A 20,044-nucleotide genomic window follows, 5' to 3' on the forward strand; every position below is an offset into this window, starting at 1 on the left:
ATATTCTACACTACTCTTGCCAACATATCTTTTTTTTTTTTTTTCAAGAATATTAGCTTTTAATTCAACTTTGTTTTTATTGTTTTGTGTGAATTACACTTTTATGTATGTTTTAGAAGATCTGAACAAACAAAGAGCGTGCTGTCACTGACCAATACATTTTTTACAACGACACCAAACTAGATATGAGTCAGACCAAAAACGGAAAAAGTGGATAGACCGGTGATAGAACCTGTGAGCTCATACATGCAAAACATGCGCTCTACCACTGACACCTAAGGCTGGGATTCGATTCCATAAAGAATCGATTCCTCAATTCTGAGGCGTTGGGATTCGAGAAATGATTTGAGACGTGGGAATACGACTCCAAAGCTGGAGTCGATTCCTTCCGGGGAAACGAGTTGATATTTTCGGACTGTGATTTTTTTTATTTTTTATAAAACTGAAATGTATTGTTTTATCATTTTATTCAGTGTACAAAAGTGGACAATTACTGTAAATTCTAATATACCTCGCTCTGAACAAAAACTCATGAGTGGTAACAGACAATTTCAATGGTGGTTTTAAGATTATTTTCTGTAGTTCTTGGAAATACAAGCGCATCTACTCAAACTCCCCTAAAAAATGATCTCATGGGATGGAAGCATCGCGTTTTGGTGTGTGCATACATGCCTTGATCACTGATCTATATATATAATTGGGATATCATTCATGCTCTTATAAACAGTGCAAATAACGCTTTGTAGTGAGCTGTTTATAATGAGATTTAACTTTGAATCCAAAAATAATTGATTAAATGGGTCTGGAATCGAATCTTAGAATCGATTCTAACGATTCCAAAACCAGGAATCAGAATCGGAGTCGATTCCCAAATAACCAATCCCCGCCAAATAACATGTTTCATGAAACATGGTCAATATACAGTTACAACACTTGGTCGTGCAACGCTGTCTGAACTACTGTACTGCAAGCTCATGTATATGTTATTCAATGTGTATCTATACAACATAACTAAAACATTTAGATGCATAATGGTTTTTAATAGCGCACTTTAGTCCAACACACTTCCGCATAAACTGACATAACAGAGATTACACTGCGGAAGTTCCTTCTTCGTCACATCGGCAAACCCTTCAATAGTGAAACCAAAACATTTACAAATATTTTACGGATAGTATTTACATTTATTTAAGTGATGAATGTTTTTGTTTACGTGGAGGCTTGTTTGACTGCAACCTTACTGACGGAATAATAACAGACTGCAAACTCTTTCCACGATGTATCTTGTGTATGGACGGTACTGATATGTTCAATTATGTGATTGTTTTGCTTGCTAAATAGCAGTGAACCCTGCATATAATCTATATAGGGCACTATTTGTCCCTGATTAAGACCTTTGTCAGCACAAACACGACTAATAGGATGATGTGAGACGAAATAATGGATGATATTGTTTGTGTCAGCTCGGGCAGCGACAACGACTCTGATTTAGAGGTTATAAGTAGTTACAAAGAAGTCAAAGAAGATGCAGTTCCGTTCATCCGAGCAGAATGGCTTCCAGTCACACCTGTAAGTTATTTCATTCTGCTATTTGCAAGCAGTTTGACTATATCAGAGTCTCAATGTTTTGGTATTTTCTCTTTAGGTTGGACTTTACGTCATTACAATGACGAATAAGACACGTTTCCGTTGGTTTACATAGGTAAACTAGGCAATTTGGTTACTGTGCGCGCGTAGATTTGCGATTTCCCCCAAGAGAATTCAACCACACTTGCTTTCCTCAGCGCGCGGTCATTCGAGACAAGTGCGCGCGCTGGTGACGTTACCTTAAAGGGGTCATGACATGGGTTTTTTTATTGTATTATTATGTTCCCTTAGGTGCATTTATAGTATTAATATATTTTTTTTTAAAGAAAAACTTTTAAAATCTAGTGATTTATGACCTTTTCCCACCCTGTTTCTCATCCTCTGATTCAAACAGTCTGTTTTGGGGCGTTTTCCATTTAAGACTTCAGTGTTAACGCCCACTGTTATGATTGGCTAACGTCAGTGCCTATGTATCAATTATTGACGCCCCCAGCCAGAACAATATGCAAGTAAACTAAGTAAAAACACTGTGATTATTCATAATGAATGAAATTGCGCTTTAAAAAGTAGTTTAAAGTTTAAAATAGATTACTTACAGTTTGCGCCGTCGTTGTTCCCAGAATAGTCGGCACGGACTTATCTTTGAGCAACAGTTTTCTGGCAAAGCCAGCATCATATTGAGATTTGTTCTCAAAACAGTCATCCTTAAAATGTACAGAACAAACGCTTAAGTTAACACTGCCGTGACTGGGACGTCCGCAAAAAATAAACTGCATCCATTTTTCCCTGACGCCTGGATCTTTCGGCAGCTTATTCAGAGGTTTTGTTTGACCACAGCCAGGAACAGCACATCTGTGTGGCATCGTAATTTTCCTGTGCACAAGTAGTCTCTGTCAGAGCTCGCTGTCCATCGACTGAACACTTGTGAGGCGCACGGCGATACGAAATGAGCGTAGTCTTGCGCTTAAAGCGTAGTTATCTTGTGCTGGAGGCGGTCATATGCAAACGCTGGTACGTCACTTCTAACCGTCACGTCACTTCTAACCATGAATCCAGAACGAGCTGTATTTTGAGCTTGATTAAATAAATGATTCGTTTAAAAATATTAAACTTGCAGGACGTTTTAATGATACAAAGACCTCTTATATACCAAAAGATCAAGGCAAATTTGGTTTCTCATGTCATGACCCCTTTAAGATATTTCAAACATACAAATCTAAAAATCCTTCTCTTGAAATATCAGATTGTAGGGGGTTTAGTCATTTTGCCGTTGAATAGTCATATTAATAAGCCTATTAATAATTAATTAATTACTTTTCCTTTTCCATTATTTTAAACATTTCCATAGAGTTACGGTGGAGCAATATGTCACTAACCGTACGTTCACACCAGAGGCGGCGAGAGCGTCAAATCGACCGGAAGTCATTCTTTTTCAATGACAGCCAGCGTCTCTCTGCGGCGAGAAGCGGCGCGGCGAGTCTTGGGCGGCGTGGGCGTCAGATGGAAGTTCAAGTGCAGTCAACATTATGGTAATGAGCTGTGACGCGGTTCGGCGGCAACCAATTGGAATATAGAAGTGCTCCGCTCTAGCAAAGTCGAGAACACAACCGTGTAAACTTTGGTTCCCACCAAACATTCGTTCGAAGATAAAATGTAGAAACGAATTATTGCCGTGACGGGTTTCCCTGTAATATATGACCAAGACCACAGTTATTACTACAAATGTATTTTATTTTGATAACAAACAACTATAATTTTAATTACTTTCTGCCATCGATCGATTTCTTATTTTCACATTTTAAAGAGTTCATGAGGATATACGCTACTTGTGATCGGTCGGCAAAAAGTAAATGGTCGACATGTCTGGATGTTTAAATTGCGGCCCCTTTAAATATAGTTCACAAAACAAAGCATTCTGAACAAACGTTGCCGCCTATTTCAACTACGTCAGAGCGTCCACGAGCGTCCTTGAGCGTCGAAGGCAGGGCAGCCAGAGCGAATTTTGACGCTCTCGCCGCTTCTGGTGTAAACGTACAGTAAGGCCGTTAAATCTACCGATATTTGGCCATTCTGAGATTGTTATCGGCCATTAACTGCTTGGCCGATTAATATAAGCTATTGCATCTTTCACTTGTTTAAAATTCTAGCAACTAGGTTAGCAAATGGATAATGGAACTATTTATAGGGAATTTCGAATGCGAATAGGCCTATTAAAGGAATATTTGTTGTTCAATACAAGTTAAGCTCAGTCGACAGCATTTGTGGCATAGGCCTAATGTTGGTTACCACAAAAATTAATTTTGACTCATACCTCCTTTTCTTTAAAAAAATAAATTGAAGTTCTAGTGAGGCACTTATACAATGGAAGTGGCCAATCCATAAACATAACAATACACACTGTTTCAAAAGTATAGCCAACAAGACAAAAACAACATGCAGGCTAACATGATTTTAATGTGATAAAAGCCCTTAAAAAAATTCTTTACATTTATATTGAATATTACAACATTATTGTCATGACCACGAAACGCCGTAAACCCTAAAAGCTTAAAGCGTCTGTCAAAACAATGATTTAAACAATGTTACAGCTTAAATAATAACACATGTTTTAACAGAAGAATGAATGTAAGTGCTTTTATAAAATGACAAGCTTCATATTTTGTCTTTAAATTCTCAAAAAATTGGCCTCATTCACTTCCATTGTAAGTGTCTCACTGTAACCTCGATTTTTGGTTTTTTAAATAAATGAAGGGACGAGTCGAATACATTTTTATTGTAATCAACATTTGTCATCAAATGCTAAGCTTAACTTGTATTGATCCTGGAATATTCCTTTAAAAACATTGTTCAGGAAGTCATAGTATTGCCCAGAGTAAATATGTTTGTTTAAAGGATTAGTTCACCCACAAATTAAAATTAAGTGATTTTTTACTCACACCTGTGTTGTTATTACCCTATATGACTTTTTATTTTTCTCTGTGCGGTTCAGCGCTGCATCTTGTGTAAAGTGACCAGGGAAGAGATTGAGTCTTCTCCTGGCTGATGCACATTCTGGCATGGGAATGCTCGTCACTCGCATGTGTTTGCTGCAGCTAGATTATAACGTGATGGCTCACAAAGTAGTGAATCATATGTTGCCTTCAAGTACACCTGGGAAGCTCGTACCTCAGAGTCAGGCAATTGTTACTACAACATGTTACACATTCAAGTGGGAAACAAAATACGGAAGAAGCCAAACTTAAACAATTATGAAGTGAATGATGGCAAAAGCATTTTTTCTGTTGTACCGTGAATAAACACTAGTGAATAAACCTGCATCACTTATAAATGTCATATATGATTTATTAATGCATGGTATCTAACATTTTATTAATTAATTTGCTTAAAACAAGCTGCGAAGGGTGACTCATTAGTTGATTGTCATATTAAACAAATTAATTGTATTGAAATAAATACAAATTTAGCAAAATTATTACTTCCTATCATCTTTCATGTTGACACGCCCCTTCATACGACCCAACTCGGAAACTCATGTATCATCTAGAATTCAAACTTTCCCACTTGTTTGCAGGGTCAGTCATGTGCTCGGAACTCGTAATTAAGATTTTTCCGCTTCCACTTGAAGGGCTCACTAATCTATGTGTCACGTTCACTGTGTGTATCTTAGATCTATCTTAGATCTGTGTGTACACTGTGTGTAGTATAAATGTAAGATAATAGACCTGATGCTGTCTAGTGTGTCATTATAATAATCAAACAACCAGAACAAGAAAATGAGTAAACACTCAATGCTCTTGACTGAGTAACTTTAGTAGCTTTAGAAAGTATTGATGTCTTGTAATCATACAGTGAAGACCAGTAGTAGTTTTATGTTGCATTTCTTTCTGAATGTTTATTGAATACTTGATACTGATGTTCAAATCTTTAACAGCTGTTAAAAAAAGCACTGAATTTTCTTAATTTAGATTTTTTTTGTTCTATTTTTTTTATCTATTTCTAATCATTGTTGTTTTTTATTGTTATTTTATTTCTGACTGTTTACTAGTATTGAATAATTACTTAAGAACTTGAAACCATTCTTCCATTTTTTTATTGATTCGTACATATAACAAAACATATATATACACTGAATCAACATTTAACCCCCACTATTACCCCTCCCCTCCCCAATTACCAACCCCACCCTGACCCCCAATGAACATTTAAAACTACTACATTACACCTCCTCGAAAGCTGCTACCCTCCCCATCTACGCACAACTTCCAAAACGATTGTGCTCCAGCTGACTTCCATTCCCTTAAGTCCTTGATCATAGTGAAGTAAAAGTGTGCAAGCCCTTTAGAGCAACATTGACGCTTCACAGGATGTGTAAAAATCTTTGTCTCACATCGGGTAGGGACTATACATTCTTTTCATTAGTCCATAAGATTTATTCTAGAATTGATTTTTTATATCTATATCCCTCATTTCATCTTTTGTTGATTGCTCAATTGGAAATCGGTAGTTGTAGTCTCAGATCACGCCCTTGTGAGTTTAGAGGTGTTGCCACATACAGAGAAATAGAAATCATATAGTTGCCACTTTAATGTTTCCCTTTTGCAAAATCCTGATTTACAACAAATGTTAAAGGCTGAAACCAATGTTTATATGGAGACTAACTGGTCCTCAATATCCTCTTTAGGTTTGGCTTGGGAGGCACTTAAAGTGGTTCTTAGTGGTCGGATCATACAGTATGCCTCATTCATCAAAAAATCCAAAGCACGAGAACTTGAGGAGTTGGAAGGGAATATTAAAAGTGCAGAGGTAGAGCTGAAGTGCCAAATGTCATCTGATGGCCTCAGGGAATTCACCTGATTGAATTACAGATATAATACTATTTTGGCTATTCAGGTCAAGACAGTTATACTTTGAGTCGGTGGACAAAGCAGGGAAGCTTTTGGCTAGATATATAAAGCAGAGAGAGTCTTTTTCTATCATTCCCTCTGTGAAATCTGATGGTTATGACATTTTTATCTTGGCCATTGATATTAATAATACTTTAGTTCCATATAGTTCTATTGAAGAAGATATTAGACATTTTGTGGAACTATTAGAACTCCCTAAACTGACGACTGAGCAAAAAAATTATCTTGATTCTGAGATAATCATGGAGGAGCTTGGCGAGGTAATTAAAGCCTTGCCTACAGGCAAGGCTCCAGGGCCAGATGGTTTGTCACTGAGTTCTTTTAGATGTTATGTTACAGAACTGGCTCCAATTTTGCAAGACGTTTATACAGAATCATTAAAGAATGGAAAGCTTCCACCAACCATGATGCATTTACATTTACGCATTTGACAGACGTTTTATCCAATGCGACTTTCAGTCCACTTATTACAGAGACAATCCCCCCAGAGCAACCTGGAGTTAAGTGCCATGCTCAAGGACACAAGCGAGTGTAAGAGTTACCGTCTCTCTAATATCCCTGATCCAGCTATTAAAATATTGTAAACAATTTTGGCTAATCAAATAAGTAAATTTATGACATCTCTTATACATATAGATCAGGTGGGGTTTATTCGGGCCGTAGCTCTTCTGATAATATTAGGCGTTTCATCAATATCATGTGTTCAGTGGCAAATGATCAGACTCTGGTCACTGCCATCTCACTTGACGCCGAAAAGATATGGTAGAATGGGATTATCTTTTTAAGATTTTGGAAATGTACGGGTTTGGGAGTACTTTTATTGGATGGTTTGTTACTTTATAGACACACGTTAGCGATGGTACAAACAAATGGATTCATTTCAGATTATTTAACTCTGATAGGGGCACCCGGCAGGGTTGCCCTCTTTCCATGTTATTGTTCTGTCTTGCCATGGAACCATTAGCAGCTGCGATAAGAAAGGAGGATTATTTTCCAGGGGTGTTGGTGGGAGGTTTGGAGCATAAGCTTTTGCTTTACACAGATTATGTTTTATTATTCGTCTCCGACCCTTCTAGATCTATGCCGTGCTTACACAGAACAATTAATTCCTTTTCTAAGTTCTCAGGATACAAAGTCAGTTGGTCTAAATCCGAAGCTTTGGCTCTGACAGCATACTGCCCAGTAACAGCTTTTTAGCAGGGCACCTTCCAGTGGCCCAGATAGGGCATTAAGTATTCACAGCAAATTTGTTTGATTTAGTTAGAGTTAATTCTTACCCCATAATAATAAGGTTTTCGAGCGATGTGGGCAGGTGGGCTTATTTACATTTATCTAAGATTGGGAAGGTTAATGTTCCTCCCAATCGGAGGATGGATACATGGCCCATGTTTTTTGTTGTGTGTTGAGATCCATGAATTCTGTTTGAAGGTTCAGAGTTTTGTGTGTGATATGTTGGGCTCTCGGGTATTGTTTTGCCACAGACTCAGTGTTTTGGGTGATATGGCGGTCATTGATGTGGGGAAAAGTCACGTCGAAAATTGGGTTCTGACCAGTGTGATGATAGCTAGGCAGATTATTTTGAGGGGTTGGAGGTCAGTTGGACCACCCCCATTTTGGCAGTGGTGCACGGAGATGGGGAGGGTGGCGGCTTTTTAGGAGGTGTAATTTGGAAGACGGGGTAACTTGGATTTTTTTGTTGGGAAGTGGGTAGGGCTGTCAAAATTGCTCAAAAATGACATTCGAATATTCCCTCTAAAAAAAACACATATATTCGAACTATTCGAATATCTGGTTGCGCATTTGGTCAATGACGCGCATTACGTCAATAACAGGACAAATTAATACAAAGAGACATAACTATTTGTATAGGTAGTTTATTTAAGTTTAAACATATTTGACAACGTATTACCTACACAAAAACAAGTAAATCAACTAATGGCCAAGACCTCACTCTCGCTCGCACGCGCAGGCACTCTTTCTCTCTCTCTCGCCCTCACGCTCTCTGCGCATAACGGTTTAAAAGAACAACAACAATAAACAAATGTTGAGTGCTGATCAAGAGTTTTGTGCAAGCAATATAAGGTCGCGACTCTTGTCCCAAATATAGCAGGCTTCATTCAGTGATTAAAACAAATTATTAACATTAATTGAAGTTTTACAGTATATAGAACCGACATTGAACGCTCCGAGCGAGCTGTGCTGTGGTAAACATGGAACTTTTCCTTGACATGAAACGGTAAATAATCAAACCAGTGGAAGCCTGCAGTGCATGAAACTGCTGTATCTAACCTACCTTATTCATGCAACATCTATTCAGTCAGTACAGTAGCCTTACATTTTAGTCATGTTTCTGTTTAACGTTAAATAAAATGAGGCACACAATTCGAGAAATGTGACAACAAAGACCCCTCAGGCAGCACGCCCACTCGCAAAGCAGACAGCCGCACATCTGCTACCGCGGGCGCGTTTTTTTTCCCACATTCGAATATTAATTTTCACCTTCGAATTTCTGTTTTTTAAAACTATTCGAATATATATTCGAATTTAGAATATTCGTTGACAGCCCTAGAAGTGGGCCAACTATTTAGAGTTTTTGGAAGGCTCTCGGGGTGGTACGGTGGAGAGAGTAGTATAGTTTTAATTGTGTATGATTATTATATGTTTATCCTATATTTTTTGTTTGTGTGTTTGTTTGTGTATATATACTCATGTTTGACCTCGAGGATGTTTGTTGGTGGGCGGGTTGGGGATAGGGAGGGGGAGGGGTGGTTGTGGTGTTTAAATGTTGATTGTATGTATATATATTTTAGATTTTATTTATTTTTGTAAGAATGAATAAAAACAAATAATTACAAAAATAAATACATGATGTTTCCAAAGTCAATGAGTAATCGTGTTAAATAGTGATCTCAATATTGACCAAAATAATCGTGATTATGATTTTTGCCATTATCGAGCATTATATTGGTTATATAAATACCCAAATCGGTCTACTACTTATAATGACACTATCTCTCCAAATGTATCCTGCTTTCTTAATTGGAAAAAAAAAACTAAAGCAGACAGTCTTTTTGTCTTTACTCTTGTTTACTTGTTTGTCTCAGGTCCTCATTGATATCGCAGGCCACAATTTGGTTCCTCCCCATGGAAGATTCTCAAGAAAAGATACATGCTCCACTTTAGAAGTGATAGATCTAAGTGGTGACTGTCATCCTGATTATGTTGATGTGCAGCTGCAAAATCCATCATTGGCTGTACCATCAGTAGACTGTGGAGACAAGCATGTAATACCAACATCTATTAGAAAATCTCAAGAATCAGAATCTCAAACCAACAATCTTGAAAAAGAAAGGGCTAATTCTGGATGTTTTGTTGGGAGCAGTGTGCAGTCTGTTGTCTCTAAGTCACTCAGCTGGGAAAACAATTTCACACAACTGCATATCGAAAGAACAGGAGATCTTTTGCATCAGGACACAAATTGTAATTCAAGCCTGCCATATGAGCAGTTAAGCTGGGATGAGTTCTTGGGAAATTGCATCTCTTCAAGTAAAATCCCTTTGGAAAATGCATCTGAAGTATTGAAGAACTCCATTGTAGATCTAACGCAGAACACTAAAGATGCACAACTTAGTTTCTCATCACCAGCTACCAGTAGCATAGGAACAGACCAAGAAAATGCAGGAAGTATTGATTCTTCTCAAAAATGGAATGCCAGTGTTCACTCGCTGAACGGCCTTGACAGTCCATTTTACTGCCCGAGTGAGGTAGATGCTTATATATTCTCCGATGAATCCAATAAGCTTGAAGATAAGGATCATCCCTTTACAACGTGCAGTGGACAACAATCACCTCAAATATCTGAACATCTTTCTGATATTCAAACTGAGTCAGCATCCAATCCAGTTGCGTCAAAAAAGGACTGTCAAACTATGAATATGGGTGAAAGTGAGCACATACATAAAATGCCAGTCACCCAGGTTGAGCTGCAGCCTTCATCCCCTTCCATATCTGCCTCATCATGGGCATTGCCCCCCTGCAGCCCTGAACTGAAATCTGGACAGAATCAGCCTAGTAAACCCAACAGTCCCACCTCCACAGAGATCCTTGCCAGTGATACAGCGGCAGACTCACCTGCTCTGTCTTTGGAGAACTCACTAAGTAGTCCCCTTAGCTTCTCCATATCTCTGCCCCCTTCACCTGCCTTTTCAGAGAGAGCAGAGTTAAGAAGAAACGATTTAGATGCAGTATCCCTTGACGGCCCTTCAGCAAGACTTTGGGAGACAAGCACAAGCAACAGTGGAGACAATGAAGTTGTGCTAGATAATTTGTCAGATCTTTCTGAAGACAATACACAAGGCAGACAACATATTTGTCTGGCTCAGTATAGAAAGTTGAGGCAGTATATGGGTGGAACAGCTGCACACATGGTAAGATTTTTTTTCTCTTTTTTTCCTTGATATGTAAATTTAAATATATTTTTACAGAGCCACTTTAGAGGACAGGGAGGGAATTTATTTTCTAAAATATCCTGGCATACCCTCTCAATTATTTTGGGTTCCCTCGCAATAACGTTGTCAACCCCTTAAGAAAAAAAATCAACCATAGTTTTGCTACAGTAACCTTATTTGTACTATAATATTTGTAGTAAAACCATTGTAACCACAGAATCCACCGTGGTTGTACTACAGTTACTGTAGTTCAACTATGGTATTTGTATTATGACCATAACCATTATTATTTAGTTTTTTTTGTTTGACATATTTTAAACATGATATTTGTTGTAAATATAATGGTAATTATACAGATAAATCCATGTTATCAATATTTAAATCTATTCTTCTATCTACTGTATAAAAATTACAGACCCCTTTAAAAGACAGAAAGGGAATTTACATGCTGAAATAGTTTTGTATCCCCTAATAAATAGCTTTATTTATCTCTTATGAAAATTAATCATGGTTTTACTACAGTAACCATAGTTCAGCTATGGTATTTGCAGTGAAACTATGGTAACCACAAAATTAACCATTCTTATTTTCATAAAAGAAATAGTAACAAAACAGGAAAACCAAAACTATGGTTATAAAAAGCACAATCATTCTGCCCAAAAAACATGGTTACCACAGTTTGACAATAGTAATACCATGGTTAATTTGTGGTACAAGAGCCATGGTTTTTAAAACATTCCCTTATGAAAATTAACCAGTGTTTTACTTTGGTAAAACTGTAGTAACTATTTTTTTTTTGTGGTAAAATGTACTACATATTAACCATGGTGTTAGTATAGTATAACTGTTTTATGGAAGAATAATTATGATAATTATTAACATAATTTTGGATTCATTTGCTTAAAAAAAACCCTTAATCACAAAGCCTAATTAGCTAATTTTTAACGTGACATAAAATCATGCAGACCTCTGTGTTTTTAAAAGCTTAGGACAGAAATTATACACAAAAAGTAGACACACCCTGCTGCCTCACCCCGACCATGGCAGAACTGTACAAAATGTTTACTTTTCCTCCTTTGGGATGTAATTACTTAGGGAATTTTAGAGGTCAAATTGATTTACATAAAGAGAACATTTTCCAAAATGTGTTACCTTGGCTCCATGGACTCTAACAAAGTGAACTCCTTCAGACAACATTTGCAATCCCAATAGAAACCTCTATGGTATCATAGGTAATTTATTTCATTCAGTCATGTTCTGTTTTTAACAGCATGAAGATGAGGAGGAAGATGAACACTATGGCCCCGCTGAACCCCTATGCCGGCAGAGCCTCAGCTTGGTCTACAGCACAATCGAGGAGAATTACCCAGAGGGCACTCTTCAGCTGCTCTCTGACTTTATTCAGCCTCTGTACTGTCCACCTGTGGATATCACATCACATCTGCTCAAGGGGATTTTCTTGGACCCACAAAGCCCGGATGTTCTAGCCATAGAGTCCTACAACCTATTGATGAAGACACAGAGGTGACACACATTACATCTGCAACTACTTTAAGCACTTTTCCACCATCAGGCTGAACGATTCTGAGCAATATTTTAACTTGAGCACAGTGCGATACGATTGCAAACCGGTTCTAGCCTGCAATTCTCAACACGATTAGCTAACAATACTTAGGACAGAGAACCGTTTTGGTGGAACCCCTTTAATCCATTTTAATCTTGATTTCGTAACACTACAATGGAAAAAGAATCCGTAACCTCGCCAATGTGTCCGGATCGGTATGGAATGGCATGGTTCCGCAATGAGAACCGTTCAGCCCAATGGTGGAAAAGAGCCTTTTGAGTTTAGTGTTTCAGCAGAAGAACACATTTGGAGCAGTTATTATGTAGAGCATTTAAAGTGAATATGCTAGATCAGTGGTTCTCAACTGGTGGGTAGTGAAACAAAACTGGGTCACAGGTCCATTCTGAAATGGTGTCATATGTGGTGTCGTTTGAAAGCTTAGAATCTGAACTTTTTATAGAACACTTTTAATAATATCACTTCTGCATGTTCCGGGTTTATGTTTACAAAAACCCGGAAAACATTTGTGGTGCAAATTAGTGACACCTAGAGGTCATGTGGTAGTAATACTAATATGAATACAATAAAAGTCTTTCAAATAGCGCTAAAATAGACAAATCATATATCAAATGAAAGCTCTCATTGTTAGAAACGCAGCTGTACATATTGTTGCCCTAATACCACAGTTTAAAAGACTTTCAAAAGAATCAAATCAAATCCCTTTAATGTCACTCAACCACATACACAAGTGCAACAGTGGGTGAAAGACTTGGGTGCGGTTCAAAGCAACATAGCAGTATGAAAATTACAATAAAAATCTGATTTATATATGACACAGTTTACACATGTTGTTACACAACACAATATACAATATACACATAACAATATACAATATACCATATACACAGAATAAGAAGACTGTATACAATAAAAATACACTGTATCCCTCCCTCATTTAATCCGTGGAAGTGTTGTGTTGACATTTAGTCAGTTAAGTTTAAGTCAGTTGCAAGTGTGTTATTAAGAGAAGTATAAAATGTGAGTCTGATCGCTTGGGGAAAGAAGCTGTCATGAAGTGGGCTGGTGCGGGTCCTGATGCTGCGATACCGCCTGCCTGATGGTAGCAGTGAGAGCAGCCCATGGCTCGGGTGACTGGCATGATTCAATCACAAAGTGAAATATGATTTCTGTAAGTCATTAAATACAAACGTCTCTTTTAGCGATCACTGCTGCGCGATCACTGCTGCTATAAGCCTCAAATAGCTAAAAACTTTATATCTCCTACCTTAGCCAGTTTTCTACAAAATTAGCTTGTCTGTGAGCTTGCTTGTGTGAATAATCCAATGTTATATCTTAGATGTCAAGAACAAAATATGCAGTCCAGCAGGAAAAGCACACTAAACAAGTCATCTAAAATGTATGTTATTGAATCAAATGTTACACGTCATCGCAAAAGGGAAGATCACAGATTTCTAATGACACTTCTAATTGAGCTTCTATTTCACTCAGAGGCTGAGATATTCGATGAAACAACAAGGTTGGTGCTTGAACTTAAAATTAGTCTGAATGTCTATGGACAATCTCATTTGTGAGGGCTAAAATGCGTTAGAACGCCACCTATATTTCAGATCTGTAGACTGTGATGGAAGGTGATAGAGAACATTTTCTTTTCTAGTACTTGCTGTTGTCCCCACAGTATGTGAAAATGGTGAGCTTTTAAATCTGATTGTGAAAAATTGCAGGCAGCAGCCCAAAAATGCGTTTGAGTTTTAGAGGTCAATAGGGAAAAGAAAACAATTTCCATATCTTTTTTATGCTAAAGTCGTATCAATCATTGATATATAAAAATGTGACACTTTTGCTGTTGTTTATACAATTTTCCTTTTCGGTTCATGTCATGTTAATGATTTTGCATTTTGTTGGGCCTTTGCAGTTCATGGTGATATTAATAAATTTCAAAGATTGATTTTAAGGAACTTTTTGTTACTTTTGCTAGATGAAAAATTGACACTGTTGGGTCGCCACTTACTGCCAATATAATATCTGGGTCCTGAAGCAAAACCAGTTAAGAACCACGGGTTTAACTGAACATTCAATACAATTTTCAATGTCTGTCAAAAAGTCTAGTCTAGTTTGAATCTGGTTTGGGTCATATCCCCAATCCCCATTCCATCCACACATGACCCCCCTTCATTTCCTGGTGTGTACTGTGGAATAAAATCACTTAAAAAAAACATAATAAAAAAAAAATCAAGCATAAAATATGCCATCATGATTGTTATGTAATGTTATTTTGTTGTTGATGTTAAGATACCATCCTGTGGATACATCTACAGTCCCGTGGGATTGGGAACTGCTGATGTCAGTTATGGAGGAACAAGTAGGAAAAAAATATTTTTAGTAGTTACATACTTTTGTTAAATATAATTTAGATTTCTAAAACTTTGTGCTTCCTGTCTTAAGGATGACACTAGGAGGTTGCAGACGACCGTGAAGAACATGCTCCTGCAATATGTGTTGCAAGTTTTAGAAGATGACTTTCAGTTTAAACTCACAACTCAGCGTCTTCAACACTCTATTGCAAAGACAAAGCTGTCTTGTGACCAAAGGTTCAGACAGGTCAGGTGAGTCTCAATTGCTGGAGCACCAACCCACCCATTTTTAGGAGTGGGTAGAAATATAGATTTTCTGATGCAACGCAATCTTCCTTTGAACGATTTCAATATCGATTCTTAATTCCCAAGATGGATCTTTTACTGTATGTGCAACCCTCTACTATAATGATAGGAAATCACTTGCATTTGCAACCAAATTTACACTGTGCAACTAAAATGTTTATATTTGGGAACTGGCTGATAAATGTTTACATTTCATTCACTAGTAATTGTGTAGTATAGTGGTGAATTATTCATCAACGAGATTCTACACTCCGTTGTGAGAGTATAAGTTGTTCCGTGTAATGTGTGTCCAAAGACGAGATCCACGCGACCCATTTGTCATTCAATAATGTCTCTTTAATACCTTTTCTGTTCTTTACTGTCAGTTGTTGATTAAATCAACAAAAAATAAACATTTAATTATAATCGCGCATGGCACGGATGAGATAAAGCCATGTGAGTCTCTCTTGTTAATGTGCACTCATCTACAGATGCTCTTTACAGAAATACCGGTTTTGTTAAATAGACTTTTATCACTATTTTTAGCTATTTATATTTAGCTATTTTTATCACTAGCTTTTATCACTTGATCAACAAATCAATATAAATACTTGTAAATAGTACAAATTATGCAATTAAACAATAAACATGTAACAAAAATAAATACAGTATATGAAATATAATATCTTATTTATTGATTGAATACATGCATTTGTTCATGTTTTAAAAGCCAAAATGTGACTAAAAACAAAAAAAAACTGAAAAATGAATAAAATATAATTTGTAAAAGTAATATTTTCATAATGTACCTAGTTAAAAGGCCCCCAGTAAAATGAACAGAATTAGCTGGGTGAGAATTTTATATTGTAACTAGAAAATGATAACTGAAATATAACCTTATAAAGCGATATCGATATTTTAAATCGGAAAATTAAGAGCTTGTGAATCAGAATCTAATCGCATCAGGAAATCTGTATCAATACCCAGCCCTACCTGTTTTTGTAATCAGTGGCATGCAGACTTTGCACCTTATAAAATAATAATTATTTAGTGGTCATATAATGTATAATTTGTGAACAAGTCTTATGATTCTTCCTCTTAGGGATATATTAAATTGGATCATGACTGCTGCAAAGGAATCAGTGATGCACTCAAATGATGTTGAATACCCAAAGAAAGAGAAGGACAACTTTCTTAAGTGTGTGAAGTGTTCATTTGTTATTATGAATATATCATTATGTGTTAATCATATAATAAATGATTATCTAATGTTAATACATTTTCTTTTACAACAACAATTCATTTTTTTGTTTTCACCTTACACCATGGCATTGTTGAATTATTTATTTCTTATATTCTATATTCACCGGCCACTTTATTAGGTACACCTGTACATCTATTTACTCATGCGATTATCTTATAAGCCAATCAAGTGGCAGCAGTGTAATGTATGAAGTCATGCAGATACAGGTCAGGAGCTTCAGTTAATGTTCACATCAACCACCAGTGTAAATCTGATATAAAGGGATGAGTGAACTCACTTTTTATTGTACTAATATCCTATTATTCCTATTTCTCGTATATCTTCTCAAAACTGTTGTGTAGCATACTGTAAATATGGATCAAAACAGTCGATGCAAGATATACATTTTTTTTTACTTTCTTCGTTACAGGATTTTATTGTCTCTTCAGAGGATGTTGACATTGGCCTTGGAGGTGGACAGGACTCCAACCTGTAGTTCAAGCAAACTTGCACAAGAGCTCTTCCATAGTCTTAACAGCACGTCTCCATGCCGTCAATTAAGGTGAAACCAAAACAGAGAATCAATATAATCTATGCTTGCACTCTTTTACATACCGTTAGAGATTTGATTGAATCTACTCAACTCTAAATTGAGAGTTTTTGCTGTCATTTTGTATGATAATAACAGTACATTTTTTGCAAGATTGTAACAAAACTGTCTGTCTTGTTGTGTTTTAGACTCTTATTGTTAAGCACCATGGAGAGCAAGCTGCTGAGGTGTAAGTTATTGGAGCTGCTGTTGGACGAGGCTTGCTCTCCGAAGAGACGCCTGCCAATGTCTCTAAGCTTGCTGCTACACTACCTCCAGAGCGCCACACTGGCTTCAGACCCCTCTGTAAAACAGAAAAAAATAATTACATTGCTCTATAGCACAGGGGTTTTCAAACTGGTGTCCGCGGGGTGCTAGGGGGTCCACAGAGAATATCAGAAAAAAAGTAGGGAAAAAAGCATGTTATATATTAACCACGATGATGGTTTCTGCCTCTTGTGATTAAGCATAACCGTTTGCAATATTAGTGAACTAGAAATCAGAAATGATCAGCTAGGTAAAGTTGCAAATTTTAACTCATTTTCATTATAGGCTGTGTCTACGGAGCCCCTACAGAGGACAGGGCGGGATTTGTTTTTTTCTCCAGATATATTGTTACATGCTCGTGCAATAGTTTGAATTCCCTCACAATAAGTTTTGCATGCCCTCACAAAATATTTACCATGGTTTTACTTCAGTTACCATATTATAACCATGATATTCATAGTAAAACCATAGTTTTAATACAGGACATCCAAGGACCCGACAGCAGTCTGGGGAGTCATCATATTTGGGGGGTCCTTGGCATCAAAAGGTTTGAAAACCCCTGCTATAGCAGATTCACATTTTGCACTAATGTTCCATATAACATGAGCTGAACTGATATGATCTCCCTGCATGTTGTGCAAGGATGGAGCAGAGAGATGGAGGAAGTGGGATGAACTTCTCCAACTTTTGTGGATGCTGATGCTCAGTTATGAAGAGGTGGTGACAGGTGATAACCTCATGGTCTCTTTGATTCTTCACAATATGAACCTGTTAAATAATAAAATAGGATTAACCCTTTATGTATTCTTCTTAACCAGGTCACCTACGCTGTCCCGTCCCAGAGCGTTTTGACAGGACGCGTGCTCCGGTTTGGACGGTGAATGACCAGGTGACGCGTTTAGCAGTGCGAGAGGCAGCAGAAGCCTTCCTGTGTCGTACAGCAAAGGACATCGGCTATCCTCTTCCCATGGAAATGCAGGAGTCACTATCCCAACTACAGGAACACTTAACTGAAATTTCCAGTGTTATTCCAAGAAAATAACATATTTATTTGATTTTTTTTTTAAATAAATATATTTTATAATTATGTTTGTTCATTAGGACAATGTGAGTACAGATAAATTCCTCAAAGCTGCATCAAATCCATCAAATTCATTGCAATGTTCACAATCTCCTACATGCAAACGGGTGGAAAGAGTACTGAAAAATAATACACAAGTAGAAGTACTGTTACTTCCCAAAAAGTTTTGTGTGAGTAGAGTAAAAGTAGCTGTCCTAAAAACTACTCAAGTAAGAGAAAAAGAGTAGCTCATTTAAAAGTACTCATGAGTAGTGAGTATTGAGTACTGAGTTGGTAAACCTATGCCCCATTATAATGAACACTGTAAAATGCATCACTTATCTATGATAAACACTACATGAATCTGATTCCAAAAAATAAAATGGAGACATGATAACAGAAATGAAAATATGAAAAAGTTATTTTAAATAAACTGGTCACCATTTTAAATCGTAATGTATGAAACAATTACATTAAAATCAGTTTATGTGTAGGGTCTAAATTTTCCTTAATTACAGAGCGTTATTATTGTGTATAAAACATGTTCAAACAATGCAAAGAATGCAAAATATGCTAAATAAGCAGGATCACTTGGCACGTCATGTCCTGCACAATAGAGGAGGTAGAGCAGGCATGGGAAAAGTAGTTTGGAACAGGGGCTACATCATGCTTAAAAAGGAATAATTCACCCAAAAATGAAAATTCTCTCATCATTTATTTACACTCGTGCCATCCCAGATGTGTATGACTTTCTTCTGTAGAACACAAGTTAAGATTTTTAGAAGAATATTTCAGCTCTTTTTGTCCATACAGTGAAAGTGAATCAGTGCAAAACTTTTGAAGCTCCAAAGATCACATAAATCAGCATAAATGTAGCCTAATCCATGTGACTACAGTGGTTAAATCCATGTCTTCAGAAGTGATATGATGTGGTGAGAAACGGATCAATATTTAATTCCTTTTTACTATTAATTCACCTCCCTGCTTAGTCAATCTCCACTTTAACTTTCACTTTCTTGTGTTTTTGGTGATTCACATTCTTCATGTATATCACTATCTCTTGGGCAGGGTGAGGAATTTCTAGCAAAAACTGACTTAAATTTTGATCTGTTTCTCACCCACACCTGTCATATCATGTCTGAAGTCATGGATTTAACCACTGGAGTATGTATTACTTTTATGCTGCTTTTATATGCTTTCTGCAGCATCAAAAGTTTGGCACCCCTTCACTTACATTGAATGGACCTACAGAGCTGAAATATTCTTCTAAAAAAATGTATTTGTGTTCTGAAGAAAGAAAGTCATAGGCAGATATATGAGTAAATGTTGAAACAATTTTCTTTTTTGAGTGAACTATTTCTTTAAGTAGCACATGGGGGCCACATTGTCATCCTTTTGAGATACAATGTTCAACAATGATTTAGTTCTTGTATCTTTTAAGCCCAGAAATAGTTGTGTTCTCATTCTAATGCAGGATGTAAACTTTTCTGAAGTTTGTGACTGGTGGAATGTTCTGCTGAAGTATTGCTCTACAAAGGTTGATACTTTTATATGTTTATAAAGGCTAAGCATAATTATGAATTATTTTATCATCTCTACTTTCTACTAAAGCTACTCAAGTTATCTGGCCAAAAGTTGTGAGTGGTTTTCTCATTTCCCTGATATTGTTGTTCGATTAATATCTTTGATATAACATAGCCTACTAGACATTGCTCAATTTGGTTA

At 36.9% G+C, this 20,044-nt stretch overlaps 1 protein-coding gene across 1 annotated transcript; it reads left to right on the forward strand.

Annotated features, from left to right (window-relative positions):
* Window positions 1-1,128: 1,128 nt before the first annotated feature.
* LOC127659927 (SUMO-interacting motif-containing protein 1-like) lies at window positions 1,129-19,004 on the forward strand. Its single transcript, XM_052149921.1, has 10 exons — window positions 1,129-1,569; window positions 9,596-10,918; window positions 12,210-12,463; window positions 14,814-14,883; window positions 14,967-15,127; window positions 16,263-16,358; window positions 16,834-16,965; window positions 17,142-17,298; window positions 17,902-17,986; window positions 18,078-19,004. Exons 1-10 carry the CDS (start codon window positions 1,441-1,443, stop codon window positions 18,299-18,301), a joined length of 2,631 nt encoding a protein of 876 aa, XP_052005881.1. The 5' UTR covers window positions 1,129-1,440; the 3' UTR covers window positions 18,302-19,004.
* Window positions 19,005-20,044: the final 1,040 nt, after the last annotated feature.

The sequence above is a fragment of the Xyrauchen texanus genome, chromosome 19 (assembly GCF_025860055.1).
Source record: "Xyrauchen texanus isolate HMW12.3.18 chromosome 19, RBS_HiC_50CHRs, whole genome shotgun sequence".
NCBI classification, from domain to species: domain Eukaryota; kingdom Metazoa; phylum Chordata; class Actinopteri; order Cypriniformes; family Catostomidae; genus Xyrauchen; species Xyrauchen texanus.